Source organism: Syngnathus leptorhynchus, chromosome 15 (genome assembly GCF_054491065.1).
Source record: "Syngnathus leptorhynchus isolate UIUO chromosome 15, UIUO_Slep, whole genome shotgun sequence".
Classification (NCBI taxonomy): domain Eukaryota; kingdom Metazoa; phylum Chordata; class Actinopteri; order Syngnathiformes; family Syngnathidae; genus Syngnathus; species Syngnathus leptorhynchus.
This window is the reverse complement of record NC_141209.1, coordinates 2,072,860-2,089,318: the sequence shown is the minus strand read 5'-3', so window position 1 is coordinate 2,089,318 and position 16,459 is coordinate 2,072,860. Positions and strand designations below refer to the sequence as shown.

At 49.2% G+C, this 16,459-nt stretch overlaps 4 protein-coding genes across 4 annotated transcripts; 1 reads left to right on the top strand and 3 right to left on the bottom strand.

Annotated features, from left to right (window-relative positions):
- Positions 1-125: 125 nt before the first annotated feature.
- pccb (propionyl-CoA carboxylase subunit beta) lies at positions 126-3,926 on the bottom strand. Its single transcript, XM_085931462.1, has 14 exons — positions 3,494-3,926; positions 2,955-3,074; positions 2,814-2,882; positions 2,498-2,554; positions 2,312-2,425; positions 2,138-2,248; positions 1,974-2,082; positions 1,771-1,891; positions 1,602-1,683; positions 1,403-1,526; positions 1,115-1,323; positions 919-1,017; positions 695-794; positions 126-614 (listed from the first exon to the last, which is right to left on the bottom strand). The coding sequence occupies exons 1-14, from the start codon at positions 3,713-3,715 to the stop codon at positions 493-495; spliced, it is 1,659 nt and encodes a 552-aa protein (XP_085787588.1). The 5' UTR covers positions 3,716-3,926; the 3' UTR covers positions 126-492.
- Positions 3,898-8,261, top strand: msl2a (MSL complex subunit 2a). Its single transcript, XM_085931460.1, has 4 exons — positions 3,898-5,031; positions 5,293-5,586; positions 5,761-6,920; positions 7,041-8,261. The coding sequence occupies exons 1-4, from the start codon at positions 4,890-4,892 to the stop codon at positions 7,344-7,346; spliced, it is 1,902 nt and encodes a 633-aa protein (XP_085787586.1). The 5' UTR covers positions 3,898-4,889; the 3' UTR covers positions 7,347-8,261.
- Positions 8,262-8,660: 399 nt separating this feature from the next.
- On the bottom strand, positions 8,661-10,948 carry LOC147044967 (tumor necrosis factor ligand superfamily member 10-like). Its single transcript, XM_085932273.1, has 6 exons — positions 10,808-10,948; positions 9,722-9,850; positions 9,509-9,554; positions 9,336-9,434; positions 9,026-9,276; positions 8,661-8,962 (listed from the first exon to the last, which is right to left on the bottom strand). Exons 1-6 carry the CDS (start codon positions 10,922-10,924, stop codon positions 8,753-8,755), a joined length of 852 nt encoding a protein of 283 aa, XP_085788399.1. The 5' UTR covers positions 10,925-10,948; the 3' UTR covers positions 8,661-8,752.
- A 1,763-nt stretch (positions 10,949-12,711) lies between these two features.
- On the bottom strand, positions 12,712-15,343 carry nceh1a (neutral cholesterol ester hydrolase 1a). Its single transcript, XM_085932031.1, has 6 exons — positions 14,960-15,343; positions 14,083-14,314; positions 13,844-13,913; positions 13,598-13,769; positions 13,196-13,514; positions 12,712-13,060 (listed from the first exon to the last, which is right to left on the bottom strand). Exons 1-6 carry the CDS (start codon positions 15,104-15,106, stop codon positions 12,765-12,767), a joined length of 1,236 nt encoding a protein of 411 aa, XP_085788157.1. The 5' UTR covers positions 15,107-15,343; the 3' UTR covers positions 12,712-12,764.
- Positions 15,344-16,459: the final 1,116 nt, after the last annotated feature.

Below are 16,459 nucleotides of genomic sequence, written 5' to 3'. Positions count from 1 at the left end.
TTAGCAGTAAAAAAGTAAAGCAGTAAAATAGATTGGCCTATATTTAAATCTTAACATAGAAACGAGGTCAACATCGAATTTTTTTTATAGTTTACAGTAAACACTCTTCAACAACAAAAAATCAATGAGGTCTTTTTTTTTTTTTATTAAAAAAGCATTAAGTCGTGTCAAAAAAACCTCGATTATATTTTCATATTGCATCTCCTTCCCAATTAGACAAAAAATCCAGTTTTATTAAAGTTCACTATTTATTGTATTTCAATTAAAAAGGCACCATTTCTGTTTGACCTAAATCCACACATGAGGAGTGAAGTTGAAGGTAGAGGGAGGAGGAAAAAAAACAATAAAAATATTGATACTATGAATGAAATTCTTCAGGTGATAATGACAAGAATGCCATTAAAAAAATTGTACAGATTCGATCTGGGATTGACCTGCTGATGTTTTATGTACTGCGGGTTTCCAGTGGGTCGGGAGGGGTGATGCAATGTTTTACAGAGGAATGTTGGCGTGCTTCTTCCAAGGGTTGACCTGCTTCTTGCTGGCCAGCACTTCCAGGTCTCTGCAAATCCTCTTGCGCGTGGCGGACGGCTCGATGATGTCATCCACGAAACCTGCCGTACAAGTAGGGCGGAGATTTCTGTTTCGGAAAAGTTTTTTTTTTGGGGGGGGGGGTCCAAATTGTTGGTGGTACCTCTGACTGCAGCGGGGAAAGGATTGGCAAACTTGTTCACATATTCCGCTTCGGCCTCGGCCTGGTTCTCCTTCCCTCTGAAGATGATCTGAACGGCTCCCTAACACACAGATATTCAAACAAAAGTCTACACACCCCTGTTCAAATGCTGGGCTTGTTCATCATTTGGATTCATGTTAAATAGCGATCGGCACGACAGCTGTTCAAGCCGTGAAACTTTGTACCTTGGCGCCCATGACGGCCACCTCCGCTGTGGGCCAAGCGTAGTTGACGTCTCCTCTCAGGTGTTTGGAGCTCATCACGTCATACGCTCCGCCGTAAGCCTGCAATGGAACAAATTCAGAATTAAAGAACGACATAAGCCGCATGCCCATCCCAAATGATCATCAAGAGAAATCTGAATGTCGTGCAGTCTCCCACCTTCCTGGTGATGACGGTGATCTTGGGCACGGTGGCCTCGGCGAAGGCAAACAGCAGCTTGGCTCCGTGTCGGATGATACCGCCGTACTCCTGAGACGTGCCAGGCAGGAAGCCCGGCACGTCCACAAAGGTGACGATGGGAATGTTGAAAGCGTCGCAAAAGCGTACGAAGCGAGCGCCCTTCACAGAAGAGTTGATGTCCAAGCAGCCTGACCAGAAAAAACCCCAAAATATTACAAGCGGATGTGACTCGTACAAACGGGAATGCGCACAAAGGCGTTGGCTCACCAGAAGCCACTTTGGGCTGGTTCCCTACAATCCCCACCGTGCGCCCGTTCATGCGGGCGAACCCCACCACGATGTTTTTGGCGTAGTCGGGCATGATCTCGAAGAATTCTCTCTCATCTGCTATCTAGCGAAGAAGGCAGAAAGAAGCACTGATTTATTTTGACTCAATGTCAAAAGAACGTTCTTTTGAGCACTTTACAGCGTGGATGATATCCAACATGTCGTAGGCCTTTGTCGACTCGAACGGGACGATGGTGTCCAGCGTAGGAACCAGGCGCTCGCTAAAATAAGAGCAGATTAAAAAAAAAAAAAAAAAATCATTCAAATGTTCATTTATGAGCCCATTGCAGTGGTGCCGTTTTGTCTACCTGGAGTCGTGACACTCCCTGACAGGCGCCGCGTCCTGATTGCTGAGCGGCAGGAAGTTGAAGAAGTGGCGCAGATGCAGCAGAGCTTCCACGTCGTTCTCGAAGGCTCGATGCGCCACGCCTGGACGAGGACCGCAACGCACACTCAACATTTTCCACCTAAGGTTCAGAATAACAAGGCAGAGGACGCCAAGTTTACCGACCGGACACGGTGGTGTGCGTCTTGGCTCCGCCCAGCTCCTCCTGAGTGACGTCTTCATTGGTGACGGACTTGACCACATCGGGACCCGTGATGAACAGGTACGACGTGTCCTGTGTGTACATGCTAGCGGTTAGCTTAGGACAATTAGCAGATGATCTCTCTCACCTTGACCATGAAGGTGAAGTCGGTCAGGGCGGGCGAATAGACAGCGCCACCCGCACACGGTCCCATGATGAGGGAGATCTGAGGCACCACCCCGGACGCCATCACGTTCCTCTGAAAGAAAAAAAAACTATTTTTCAAATCATCATTCGGTTGACTGTGTGGCGTGCAACTAACCAGGAATATATCCGCATAGCCGGCCAGAGACTCCACGCCCTCTTGGATGCGAGCACCTCCGGAGTCGTTGAGGCCGATGACGGGCGCTCCCACCATCATGGCCTGGTCCATTATCTGAATGACAACACGCAGACGTGTAACCGACGGCAACGCATCCGCCTGAAGTACTCCTCGGCGGATGCTTACCTTGCAAATCTTCTGCGCGTGAGCTCCAGACAGACTGCCACCAAACACGGTGAAATCCTAAACACCACGTTAAGCAGTCACGACCTTTTTTTTTTTTTACTGCAAAGCAACATTGCTGTGATTTACTGCTCTCAGCTATCATGACCCCTGTACTGTATACAATATTTTTTATGTCGATTATGCTGCCCCCAGGTGGCCAAGGCTCGCACAACAGGAAGAGCAGCACAATATGACTATGTCAAGTCAGGCAAGATGAATCAATAGTTTTGATCAAGTTTCACAAAACGTATGCACTAAATTCTTTGAGAAGCCCTACCTGGCTGAAGACGTACACCAGGCGGCCATTGATCCTCCCGCTTCCCGTCACCACGCTGTCACCGGGAAACTGAAGGCAGAAGACAGGCAGTGACATCACGCAACCTCAGAAAAGAGGAAGGCGACAGAGACAACCACCCACCTTGTTTTGATCCTGCTCCATGCCGAAGTCGGAGCAGCGGTGCTCCACAAACATGTCTGTCTCGCAGAAGGACTCGGCGTCCAGCAGGAGCTCCACTCGCTCCCGAGCCGTCAGCTTGCCCTGTGGGCACGCTTCAACTTTTTATTTGGCTTCACCATAGAAGCGGGCTGGCAAAAGTGACAACAATGGCAAGAGGAGGGACCACAAATGAAAATAGACCTCAGCTCAGCGAGCATCTAAATAAGTACGTGTCTTTTGATGAAATTGAATTTTGGGGTGAAGATTTCACCGCTGAGGTAGAAAACTCTGCCAGTGTTGACCATTGTTTGTATTGGGTTATACAACTTGGGTTACAACTGACTTGGGTTAAGTCACTTTTCGAGATGTCACTCAAGGCTTCAGTAAGTTTTCCGATGTTCTGTCAATGCATTACATTTTCAAACTGCATGCATTTAACAGGTCATGTAGCTGGTGTAGTCTAATAATGACGTCCCGACATCGTCCTTACACACAAAGACGTCAAAGTTAGCCGCTCTCACCCGTTTGTGTTGCGCGTCGATCCTCTTCTGACCTCCCCCGACCAGCGCGGCCTCTCGTTTCTTCTCAATGCGCTCCCGCACGGATAAGTGGCTGACCGAGTAGCATCGTTTCGCCGATAGCGTCGGCGCACCACGCTTGACCGGCGCCAGACTCCTTAACGACAGCCGAAAACCATCAAGCAATCCGCGGGTTCCCCGAACAACACTGTAGGCCGCCATCATGGCTGCGCGTGCATCTCCGGTGTCAGAGCCGAATCCATCGGGTCATACGAGCCAATGGCGAGCAATGGGCGCTCTCTTGCAACCAATTGGACTGAAGGTGAGAGTCGGAAAGGGCAGGACTTGTTTTATTTACAAGCTGTTGGGTTTATGCAGTACCTACTAAATTCGCCCTAAACATATTCTTTAAGGTTCATAACCCTTTTGAGTCATGCTTTCTTTGTTTGTTTGTTGATGAGCCATTCACATTAGAATACATTCTTCTAGAAAACGTATATAACTTTGATTTTATAGAGCAGTGCGCAAGAGCAACCAAAGAGGGCGCTGTCACGATACAGGAGCCCCATTTCTCACTTCCGCCTACCAAAAACGGTAACCACGGTGACTGGCGAAATCTCGCGCGATGTCTGTTCGCGTCGAGCAATATCTATGGAGAAGATAGAGGGGGAGCTTGCTGCGAGGAAGTGCAATTCAAATGACTGATTAAATTTCCAAAAGGCACAGCGAGCTTAATGTGTCCCTTCGCCCGGCGGCTGTTACGGTAGCTCACGCGGAATAAGCCACCACCGCCGGGGTATCCAGACCCACCCTGGCTACAAGGCAGCACGGGGGGGGGGGGGGGGGGATTTAAACATTTCCGATAGCTCTATTTTTTGGGGGGAGCTAACGATGCTAACTTTAGCTTTGTTTACATGGAGCGCGCGCCTGGTACATGGTAGCTAACTGCTAACCGAGTCTCTTTAACCACCAAAGTATTAACCGGACGCTCACATTTCACTACAGTTGAGCTCATTTTTTGGAAGATATGTTATTTATGGCTGAGTCGAGCGACTTGTTGCCCGAGGCGACGAGCCGCCGACACATCCGTGAGCGAGCGAGCTAGCTATGCTAACGGTTAGCCTCCGTTAAACAATGCTAACCCCTTGAAGATGGCTCGATAACTTCTACGTTCGTTCCGACAGTGGAGGAATAATGTGAGTAATTATGACGACGTGCGAATGAGCGTTTCCATCAAAGTGTAGTGATTCCGATATAGTTTAGATGTATTATAAATGGCTTTCTGTCTACTCTGATATTGTACTGATATAAGAAGCGTGAACAGCCTCTTTGCTTCGTGTGGATATAATCCCCCTCAACACACAAGCCGTACCCCAAGTCCTTCCCCCGAGAGGCGGCGATGAACCCGGTCAACGCGGCCGCCCTGTACGTGTCCGCTAGCCGGGCCGTGCTGCAGTGCGACCCGCGGCATCCGCACACCTTCTCGGACATGTACACGCTGCTGCCCTTCTTCAGACAGTCGCTGGCTTGTCTCGTCTGTGGTAAGCGCCTCAATGATGAAAATCATAATTTTGCGGGTGGGCGTGTGTGTTGCAGCGCTCGACTCGGTCTGCCGTCGCCCTGGCAACCGAGGACATGTGTCTCCCCCCCCTCTCCACTCCACTTGTATTTACTATTCATGCTTTATTTCGCTAGAGTAGCCGGGCTCACTTAAAATAAAACATTGCAGAGTTTTAAATATAATTGCACAATCTATGGAGATAGCTTTCCGTCCCGCTTACGAGGTATTTGCTGTTTTTCAGGCGAGCTGGTGCAGGACCCGGTGTCAGCGCCGCACCCCGGCTGTCCGCACCACGTGTGTCTGGGCTGCCGTGGCCAAAAGATGGCGGTGCGACCGGCGTGCAGCCGCTGCCGAGACGCGGCAGGCTTCCGGGAGGACAAGCAGCTGTCCCTGTTGGTGCGGCTTTACCGGAAGCTGTGCGTCTACGTGGCGCACTCGGCACTGCTGCCGTGCGTCAGCGCTAATGCCGAGTTGATGGCGCTGCTGGAGGAGGCGCTAGTGGCACCGGCGGAGAATGTGGAGTCCACCTGTGCAAGTAGGCATTCTTATACAAGTTATACAACCCTCGTTTGAGATACTAAAACTCAACTCATACTAAACAAAGCATTTTTGGAGTAATAAAAACTAACTAACCTGCTCTGTAAAGTAATTCAAACAAAATGAATTCAAAAAGTCAAAATGAACTAAAAATCAACCATGACCCTGGTAGGAACGCTGGACGGCAGGTTGATGGATAGCGAGCCTGTACAGGACCACGAGCTACTGGGCGGTGAACCCATGCAGGACGGCGGGTTGGCCGGTAGCCACCCTGCGAACCACGAGTTGGCGGACGGCGAGCCCGAAGGGGACGGCGACTTAGAGCCAGACGCCTCCGCCGCCGAGTTGTCCGTCCGCACCGACGTCGTCGAACTGTACCAGGGTGCGGGGGCGTGCAACGGAGCTCTCCTGGAGAGCCTGGAGCCCTCCTCGCCCGAACTAGAGGTGTGCGAGCTGATGGAGGAGACGCTAGCCCCGCCCCCTCCGCAGGTTCTCGCAGCTTCTGACACGGCCACCCTGGAGCTGAGTCTCACCACTGGACCCTTCACTGCCGAAGCCTTCGCCCCCGGATCCATCCCGACCGGAGCCTTCCCCGCCGGGGCCTTTGCCCCTGCGCCGGGCAGCAGGGAGTTGGAGGAGGGTGAGGTTCTTCTCCTCAGCGTCGAGGAAGTCCTCCAGACTCTGGACCCCCTTCAGCCGCCCACCGACAGCGCCCCGGACCGCCACGCCCACATGTACCTCCAGCTGGACGCCACCCACAACTACACGCAGCTGCACGCGGACAGGACTCACATGGCCCTGAGCCCCGCGTTCGCCCCTCCGCCTCTCGCCACCCCACTGCCCCCCTCGCCTTCCTCCTCCACGCCATCGTCACGTCACAAACGCAAGCGCTCACGATCGGAGAGCGACCGTGAGCAGGTGAAGCCGCTCCCCATCGCCTCCATCCTGCAGGGTCCCGCATCGCCGCACGGACAGCACGCCGCCGCGCCCTCCTTCGTCGCGCCGCCCCACGCCTACTCGTCTCTTTACAACGGGGTGGCGCCCAAGCCCGCCCGCCAACACCACCACCATCATCACCACCACCACAGCAAGGGTGCCCGCAAGCACGGCGAGCTGGGGGCCAAGAAGAAGGCGCGCACAGGTGGCAAGAGCAAGGAGCGCAGTAAAGAGCAACGGCTGCAGCTATCTGGCTGCCTGGTGCCCCCCGCGCCGCCCCGCCCCCCCTACAAAAAGCCCGTGGAGAAGAAAGGCTGCAAATGCGGACGTGCCACCCAAAACCCCTCTGTGCTCACCTGCAGGGGGCAGCGCTGCCCCTGCTACTCCAACCGCAAGGTGAGGGAATATGACCAGCTATGTTATACGCTCATCGTAAATTCCACTTTTTCCATCTCCGTGTTTAATATTAGAACTTGTACAAACCAAATGAATGTTTGCTGCGGTCACCATCTGCAGGCGTGCCTGGACTGTATCTGCCGCGGCTGCCAGAACTCTTACATGGCCAACGGCGAGAAAAAGCTGGAGGCATTCGCCGTGCCCGAGAAGGCGCTGGAGCAGACGCGGCTCACGCTGGGCATCAACCTCACCAGCATCACGGCGGCCGCCGCCCTCCGTAGTCCGTCGAGCAGCGGCCTCCGCGCCGGCACCCTGCTCAACGTGGCGGCGGCCACCGGCGCGCCCGTTGCCACCGCCTTCCTGTCGGCCAGCAGCCCGCCAAGGGATCCCACCTACGAGGACAGCCTTGAGCTGCTCATTGGCTGAACCCCATGAGGAGGTGGGCCAGATTTTTTTTTTTTCTCGGTGCTTGTTGAATGTTTCGGCTGCTCGCCACCCCTGCCCCCCTGAAGGGGGCGCACTCTGGCAGCTGTTTTTCTTCTGTGGTGGAAAATGCGCAGTAGCCGGACTAGTGTGGGTGTGCCAAACCCTCCTGTAACGGTGCCTGTGTGTATGTGTGTGCGTGGGTGTGCTGCTCTCGACCCCCCCCCGACATACAGCACCCTTGAAGGCAATAGGATCCCCCCCCCCTTCACCCAATACTCTCCTGCCACAGCCCCATGGCTCCCTTTTTTTAATCTGTACCGCTGAGCAAGCAACCGTGACATGGAAGTACTTGACTAACATCTAGCGTCGTTAGCACTTAGCGTGAGACACAAAAACTCCCAAGGTGCGTCCAAAGACAACACTGGCGCTTCTGTTAAAAGCCAAGACACGAGTTGTTTTTAAAAGTTTTTTTTTTATCTCTACCCCAACTCCCAAAACAAGAGTATTGTGTGCGATTGTGTGCGTGTGTGTGCGAGTGTCATCCTAATGCGTCATCACTGTATGGGTCCAGTATGCGAGGGACCAACAAGATATTTATCGAAAACCAACAAAAAAATAAATAAAAGACTAATAACGGGCCACAGAGTGAGGAGGACTCTCAGCGCGAAATCAAGCAGCTCTCCGTTGGTAGCGGGCGCGTTATGACCTCACAACCATCAGCATAAATAATGTAATCTTCCCTATATGTGTGCGTTGATGTGTGTCTTTTGGGGCATTACTTGAAGCCGGATTAGTTTTAGGTTGTTGTTTATTTTGTATCGCTAAAATCATTTGAAGATGAAAACATTCACTGCCGTGACATGGACTCGATCAGTAAGACAGACACGTCAATTAAATGATAGTTTTTTACTTTTTCACTGGTGTGTGTGTGCGTCTCTGTGTGTGGCTCCTAAAATGCTTTCCAGACAAAAAAATGAAATTGCAATGAAAAAAAGGAATGTTAGCTTCCAGTGTTAGCATCCATCTGTTAGTTTCCAAAGCTACCGCTAATATTAGCGGTGAGTCCAGCCTTGGCTTGAAACCTAAAGTTCGTGAGTGACTTTAGCTTCCACAGTGGCTTGAGCTTGTATCCTGACAAACTCAAGGCATCGCCGCTTTTCTATTCGCGTACGTAAGCAAAAGCCACGCTTGCCGCCATCGCAGCCGTTCCGCTTTCCAGCTGCGGGGGGGGGGGGGGGGGGAGCCCTTGCGGCTTATCCTCACTTGAGCACATTTTAGCACGCTGACTGTTGACTGTAAACATGAATGGCTCATTATCTGCCTAGCGCGCCGCGTGATCACGACAGCGTGATTTAAGCAGTCAATCCCGTACGGAGGCTGCGGACCACGAGGTCCCGAGCTCGGGTCTAGCCCACCAGAAAAGTCCCAAAGTAGCTGGCCCGGCCGTCCGCCTCCACGGTGCTGGCGTTGCCGACGGCCACAAAGAGGCGGTCGTCAGGCTGCAGGAAGGCCGTGCCGGCCTGGGTGAGGGAGAACATGCCGGGCTCTCGGCCTCGCGGCCAGCAGGCGCTCCGCGAAGACTTCATGAGCAGGATGGGAGCCGTGTACGAGCTCATCTACGCAAACATCGGGACGTTTTTAACGGGTACAGACAATCAGACTTGTACCGTGATTCGGACCTTTTTATAAATATACTGGACCAGCTGGGCCGCTTCTTGCTCCTCGTCTGAGTTGTGCTCATGTTCCTGGTCCTTGCTCCAGGTGGAGGAGAGCCTGAAGTAGGTCTGCGCGTAGATGTAGTAGAGCCCTGCCCGAGGCACCAGCAGCTCTCCCCCTCTTAGCTCCACGTTGCGCAGGAAGGACTCTCCTCGGCGTCCTTCCCACGCCGTGACGCGCTCGCCCAGGTAGCCTTTGTGGCGCTTCGCACCGTCTGCGAGACAATAACGTCAAGCCAAAACCTTTGTATTGTCAACAGATCCCACCCCTTACCTTCTTGCGTCTGTGACCATGAAGTGGCGGTCACGTGGGCCGCCACATCAGGACGAACGTGGCCGTCGGGAAGGAAAGGAAGGACGTCTGTCAGCTTATCTGACAACCACACAGTCGCGTCGTTTTATTGAGGCTGAAAAGATCATTCCTATCGGCCTTGGTAACACTCTTACTTGTCACGCCGGGAGACGTCTCCTTCTCTAATCTCGCCGTCATCGCCTGCAAAATAAAAGAAGGAATTGACCAAAAAAAATGAACTCCATCCAGAAGCGTGTGTCTAAGGTAGATGTGTGCCTTGGCCACCAGGGGGCAGTACTTTGTTATTATAGGACTGCAAAAAAATTAATTGCAAGATAGGTTTTGGTTCGGATAGAATACGATCAAACCTCTTCAATGTGGTAGCGGAGTTGTTGCAAAACCTGCCAGCAGGGGTCACTCGTCTTCTCATCGGTGGGGAACTGGAAATCGACGTCAGTCAAACACGACATGCTCCCCCCGGAGAAACTGTCCTGCATCTAGTAGACATGAAGCGAAAGTGAAAACCACAACAGAACTTGCTCCGGTTAAAGCTAGCTAGCGGCGTACTTGAGGTTGAAAAAAAAATAAAAAACGATAAAATACCACTGTGCTCTTTTTTTAGCCCCTTAATGGTTGAAGCCATGCGGTTGTCAGCATAGCCATTCAGCGAAAGAGGTCTTAGCCAAGGGTCAGTTGAGCGGAGGAGGTTTTTTGGGGGGTAAAAGTGAAGATTGTGCATGGAGACCCCCCGAGGCGCCGTCTTTCCCAACATTCCAGATTCCAGACAACAGTTCAACCTTCTGATATTTTTCTACATAATGCGACCACAATCACAACACAAAGAAACTCTTGTAGTGATTATATATATAATTGCTTTTAGGAGATATCTTGACATTCACAACATATATTTATTATCTTCCAGCCTTATTTTGTTAAAACAAATACTAAATGATCACCTGTCGTGTACTTCAGTTCAATAAATTGGTGCCTTCATTTGGAAAATAATTGATTTACTATATATTGGGGCCCGACCGTTTAAATGGCTGATATCAGTCATGCAAAATATTAATCTGCACACAAAAAAAATCATCTGATTCAAACAATTAGTTAAATTCCAATTTATGCGACTTGGCCACCGGAGGGCAGTATAATCATGTCATGGAGATGCATGAAGACTTTTACCACTACGACTGCAGTGAGGATAAAGAATATATGTCTGTATATGTGGATGTGGTGTTATGGTTCTAATATATGTTGCTTAAAACCAGCACACCACGCTTGTCGTTAGCATGTGGCGCCTAAGCAAAACACTGCCCCGTTTCCTCCCATTGTCGGCCGGCACACCGCGAATGTTGGCAGCCGTTCCGCTCTCGCATTCCTGCTAGATGAAGTGCAACTTTTGACAGCGTGTTTAATCCGTTCCACACCGAGATCGTAGGCAAAGCTCCCCTTACCGTGTGCAGGACTCTGTTGAAGAAGACCACGCTGAGCACCAAGGTCAGGGTCTGCACGGCCACGGCGGCCAGCACCAGCAGCCAGAAGCATTGCGGGGAGCCCCAAGAAGCGCTCATGACCAGGTCCAGAAGGCGCAGCCGCTTAAGTCGAGCAAATGAGAAAGAGGAAAAAAAGAGAGGAGGAGTAGTTGGAAGATGACGAGGAGGAGGAGTGTTAGGGGCCTGCCTGCCTGCCTGCCTGGCTGGCTGTCTTATTGCAACTGCAAGCCGGCCCGGTTTCTCTGGAAATTTTAAATAACTTCCAAAAATAGATGTCAACAAAAAAGTCCAAGTGAGTCATTAAAGATATATTTGGCAGCTTTTGTTCATTTTCAAGGATTTTGACACATTGGGGGATTGTTTAGAAAAATATTACCCAAGATGTGTTTTTTTTTTTTTTTTGGAACATTAATCATTTTATTTTTTCGTTTCAAAGCATTTGTAAACATACTTTTATATTTTCATTATTAAAAAAAAATAAATAGGCAGCACATTCTCCTCCTCCTCGTAAAAACCGGGTTTCCTCTTATTGATTCAATGATCCACAGCCAAATGACCCTCTCTATTGTTTGGCAGGTCATCGTACTCTCTGACACGAACAGTGGATACCAAAAGTCGGCACACCCCTGTTTAAAAAAAACAACAACAAAGACCCGTTTCACCATTTATGTGAGCTGTAAGCTTTACGTGTTTTGAGATGAACGGGAAAAAAATGAACTGAAATCATGTTTGCAAAAGTGTGCACACCCTCATACGTTTTTTTTTTTCTCAAATTTTAACAGGTCATATCAACGGTGGGGACAGTTTGATCTTATTTTCTCTTTTATATCACAGAAACTTGCCATTTGAACAGGAGTGTGTATACTTTTTTTTATCCACTCAACTTGAAAGTAGATCCCGACGTAATAAGTCAGGGCCTCAACGTTATTGAGTGAGTCACTTCCGAGGTCTGTCGGGAGGGAAGGAGGTGATAAGCCAGGAACGTATTCCCCTCGGGGAGGGAAGTTGACACCCTGAGAGAACCCCCGCGTTTTCACACACACACATTGTGGGAGCGAGTTTCAACGTGTGTTGCAACGTGGAAAACATCCCAAAGAATGAACAATATGAACGCTTTAAAACAAGTGGATAACATCGTAAAAAATTTGCAGCACCTGTGGGATGAGCAAATCGGTCAGCATTTTTCTTTTATTCCTTGAATCACTCCCCCTTAAAAATGTTGAACTGAATTTTATTCTCCATTATCCAAACAAACAATGGAGCTCAATGTCTTTTCGCGCTTTGATATTTTTAACAATACCTAATCCAAATATTCACGCTAGTAAGAGAAAATACTTGCCATTAATATTCTGTTATTAACATTTACATGAATTACACAGCCATAATTGATATGTCTATTTATCAGCATACCAAAAACGTTAAGTGTCCCTTGAAACCAAGCGGAGGCTCCCTCTTGTTACATTCGGACATCTTTTGGCTCATGTCCAACGAGACATCTTGTTCACAAATTGGATTGGAAGATTGCAGGAAGATTCTTTCCGTTACCTCCCCCGAGGCTCGCTCTCTTCCTGGGAAAGTCACGGAACACAAAAGATTCCTTGACTCTTTGCTTTGTCGACTGTAGGAATATTTTCCCCATTTTGATTGATAGAACAGAAATGCCACTTTAAAAAAAAACATTTGTATATATCGTTTTTTTTTATGATTAAACCAGAGTACAGAAATATATCTTATTATATTTTAATACTCAAATGTGAATAGTAAAGATCCCCTCGACTGCAAAGGCTTTGCACCAAACGAGGTCGGTGTATTTTTTTCCTCAAATCATCTTTACGCCTACAAAAAGTGTTTTATAATATCCATTTATTGATCAAATATATTTTGAGATGATACATTTAGAAAGATGAAGTAGAAGCCCCTACAAGTTGTCGCGTAGCCACCGGACGTAGTCCGCGAAGGCCCTCACCCCGACGTCGAACACGAAGGGCCATATGGTGAGGCTGAAGCATGCGTGAAATCCGTCAAAGTGGTTCTCCGTCGTGACCGCCACGCCGGCGTGGCTCAAACGCCGCGCGTACATCAGCCCGTCATCTCGCAGCACATCGTGCTCGCATGTCATGATGTAGGCCCTTGGGCACTTGGCCAGAACCTCGGGTTCGGCCAAGAGGGGCGCCGCACGCACGTCTAGCAGACCTGGAACCTCATCCAGAATTCCTGCGTGGGGCAAAATTTCACATTGAGTTGACTTTTGCAGTTATACCGCCCTCTAGTGGCCAAGGTGCGCACGCCATTAAAAACTCAATTGTATTGTGTATTCATTCATCTTGAAATGAATCAACATTTCCATACTTTCCATCCTACGCGGCCCCTCGCCACGTACTGGCAAGTAGTCATTGCGCTCCTTCGGATGAAGGAGGGTGGTCCAATCCAGGCGAGCCATCAGCTCCGGCGCCACCTTGGAACTGTGTTGGTTAGCCAAGAAGTGTGACTTAAGGGACAGGTCGGCGCCCAGGTATTGCAGCCAAAACTGGACCATGGCCGAACGGTTGAGGATGACCATGTCCCGGTTTTGCTGATAGGACGGCGTGTTGAAGTCCAGAGCCTGAAGGACCGGGTAGATCAAAGCCTGCACGCTGAACTTCACCCTCATGCTGTCGTCCAGGGCAATCTGAACAACGACACATCACATTTTGCAGAGAAAAACTGATTCAGGATTTTGTTTTTTTGTGTGTCTAAATGTTCCCGCCTTACCTCTTGAGCGATGGCGGCCGCCAGGTTGCCGCCGGCGCTGTCCCCCGACACGGCTACACGCCGCGGGTCCACGCCGTACTCGGCCAGCACCTCCGCGGACAGGAAGTGCTTGGCGGCCGCGAGGCAGTCCAGGTACGGAGTCGGGAAGCGGCTCTCGGGATACAGACGATAACTTAGCGGTGGGAACGAGATGTGCGGGTGAAAAATAAGAACAACTCTCGGATGGGTTGAAAGTTGAAGACTTACTCGACAGAAACCACCACCATGTCGAGTTCTTTGGACATTTTGCGGCTGCCTTCATCGTACGCGCCGTCCTCTGGGGAACAACACACACAATTCAAAGATCTTTAGGATTTTGGCAGAGAAGTGTGCTTGAACAGCATCTGACTTGAAGGTAGAGGTTAGGGTCCCTCAGGGATCCACTCGAAGCCCCTTTATCTTTGCAATAGTGATGGATGGAATAATGATGAGGAAGAGCGACTAACTGGGACTGCCGTAGGCCCAGCCTCCTCCATGGATGTAGAGCAGACCCCTCCTCAGCCGCCCTTCGCCTTCAGTGTGGGGCTGGTAAATGCGTACGGGGACACCGTCGAAAGCCACGTCGCTGACCGCCAAGTAGCTCGCATGGGGCCCGGCTGTCAACTTCTCCAGGCCCTTGGAAGTCCTTCGGCTGGCCGTGATGTGGTGGCCCAAGCCCAGCCACTCCATCACACGCGCCTGATGGGGAACATCATTATTTCTTGATTCTTTTTTTCAGGAAATTCAACATTGGCTCGTGTGCCCATATTGTCGGCGTGGTAGCCTTTCACCTGCAAAGCTTGTGACGCAACGAGGAGCAAAGGCGAACATTGACGGGAAGGAAGTTAGTGATGCAAACCTGACTTGGCTTTCTCAACGTTAGTACGCAAAATGTTGCTTTCTTCACTTAAGCTTTATTGCGCAACGGCTTCTATTTGTGGTTCGGATTGGAAACCTGACAAACTGATCTTACAGCTCACATTTTTATTTATTTATGTGTTTGCTTAAACATAGGCGTGTGTTTGTTCACTTTTTATGCAGCATAAGATGGAAATTTTACATAGCACGCATGGAACATGTAAAGAAAAGAAAAAAAGGGTTGAGGCAATACCGGGAAAATAATCAATCATTCATATGCCATTGCAGGGAGTTCTCGGTTTACAACGGTCTTGCAAAGCAACCTTCAAAATGCATTTGATTATTTGACAAATTAGCCGTGGGCAAGAAAAAAAATGCAAGACAATAGACAATTTCCAGACTCAATCCCTAGAAAGCACATTTTCCATCGTCATTCCTTAAAACACAATCCGATTTCTTCTATTTTTTATTTTTTTTTTAACTCACCAGACGTATGACAGTCTTGATCATGTCGTCTAACAGCCAAAGTTTCCATTGCTGCCGAATAGCACCAGGCAGCGGCTTGTACAAGCACAAGCAGAAGCGCACGGCCGCGGCCAGCGAGGCGGCGATGACCGCCGACACCAACCACATCTCGGCGCTCCGGCTGATATGAGTGAGCAAGGTGGCGACAGACAAAGACGAGTGGCCAAACCAGTTTCAAATACTTTTGCAAAGAACTTTGTAATTACTCCCGTGTTCAAAAATTAATTCGAATAATTAGAATAGCTTGAGGTAGTAGTTTTATAGTATTTCAAAATCCACGAGTTTCTGTGGATGTTCATCTGGCTTTTGGCATATTTAACGAGCTTCATTTGACTTTTTTTTTTTTTTTTTTACCTGACAGCTTTTATTTGAAAATGTACAAAGGGAAACATCCGGGACTTTGACTTTAAAAAATAGTTGCAATATACGTTGTCGCCACACGAGGGCAGAATACAACTGTTGATCGGTTGATTTGATTTGATTCGACTTTTTTTTGTATGAATCTTTTACTGGAATATTTATGCTTAACACCTTCCACTATAATGTATTTGGTGTATTTCTTAATTTGATGTATTTTCTAATCTTTTTCAAGGCAAGTTCGAAAATGTTTTGGGTTATTTTATTGCAACTTGCAAAGACATGCAAAAAGACTGGTGTGGTCCATAAAAATGCGATTTTTTTTTTTTTTTTTTACAACAATGCCAGCAATAATTAGGGGTAATAAAGCGGGTGCCACTCTTGCACTCCCTTCCCACGAGTTCACTCCAGTTCTGCGTCCCTGGTGATTTCCCTTGTGAGAACATAAACAGCGACCACGAGGGCCTGACCCCGGCCGGCCACTGACGGATTTTCCAAAACAAGCTCCAGCGGGACGGCCCGGCCGACCGTGTCAGATTAACCTCTGGGGCTCCCGGAGGAGGTGCACTCCAACATTTAGATACCGAATACTCTCATAAAGTCGGCTAAAAAAGGAAATCCAAAGCGAGGGCGGTTGGACTTTTGGCCGAGTTGTGATGGCGAACAAACTGTGTATTTCATGACCTCACTATGTTGGCAAATTTTGTTTTCCTACATCACATGTTCTTGTCTGGCTTTTTGTTTCTACATGTTCTCATCAGCGCCGTTCCTCGTTTCAACCAATCAGTTGCCTCGTCACTTTGCTTGTTGTTACTGCCCTTTTTCTCCAAGTCATGACATGGTGAGTCTTTTCCTTGTTTGCTTGTTACAGTACTTTGCTATTGAATGACTTTTTTAATCAGATAAAAAAAAAAAAAAAAAAATGAAGTTATACAAGCACTTTGACCTGTCCCAGCATGACGTGCAGTGTTTGTGCGGCTATATTTGAAACCCTAAGCAAGATCCGTTTCCCGAAGCTGCAAGCGGATGCCAAAAATGTGTCCGAATAGGAGAGTCAGCGGAATGCTAGGAGTTTAAACTTGAATGCCATATATACGTGTCTGT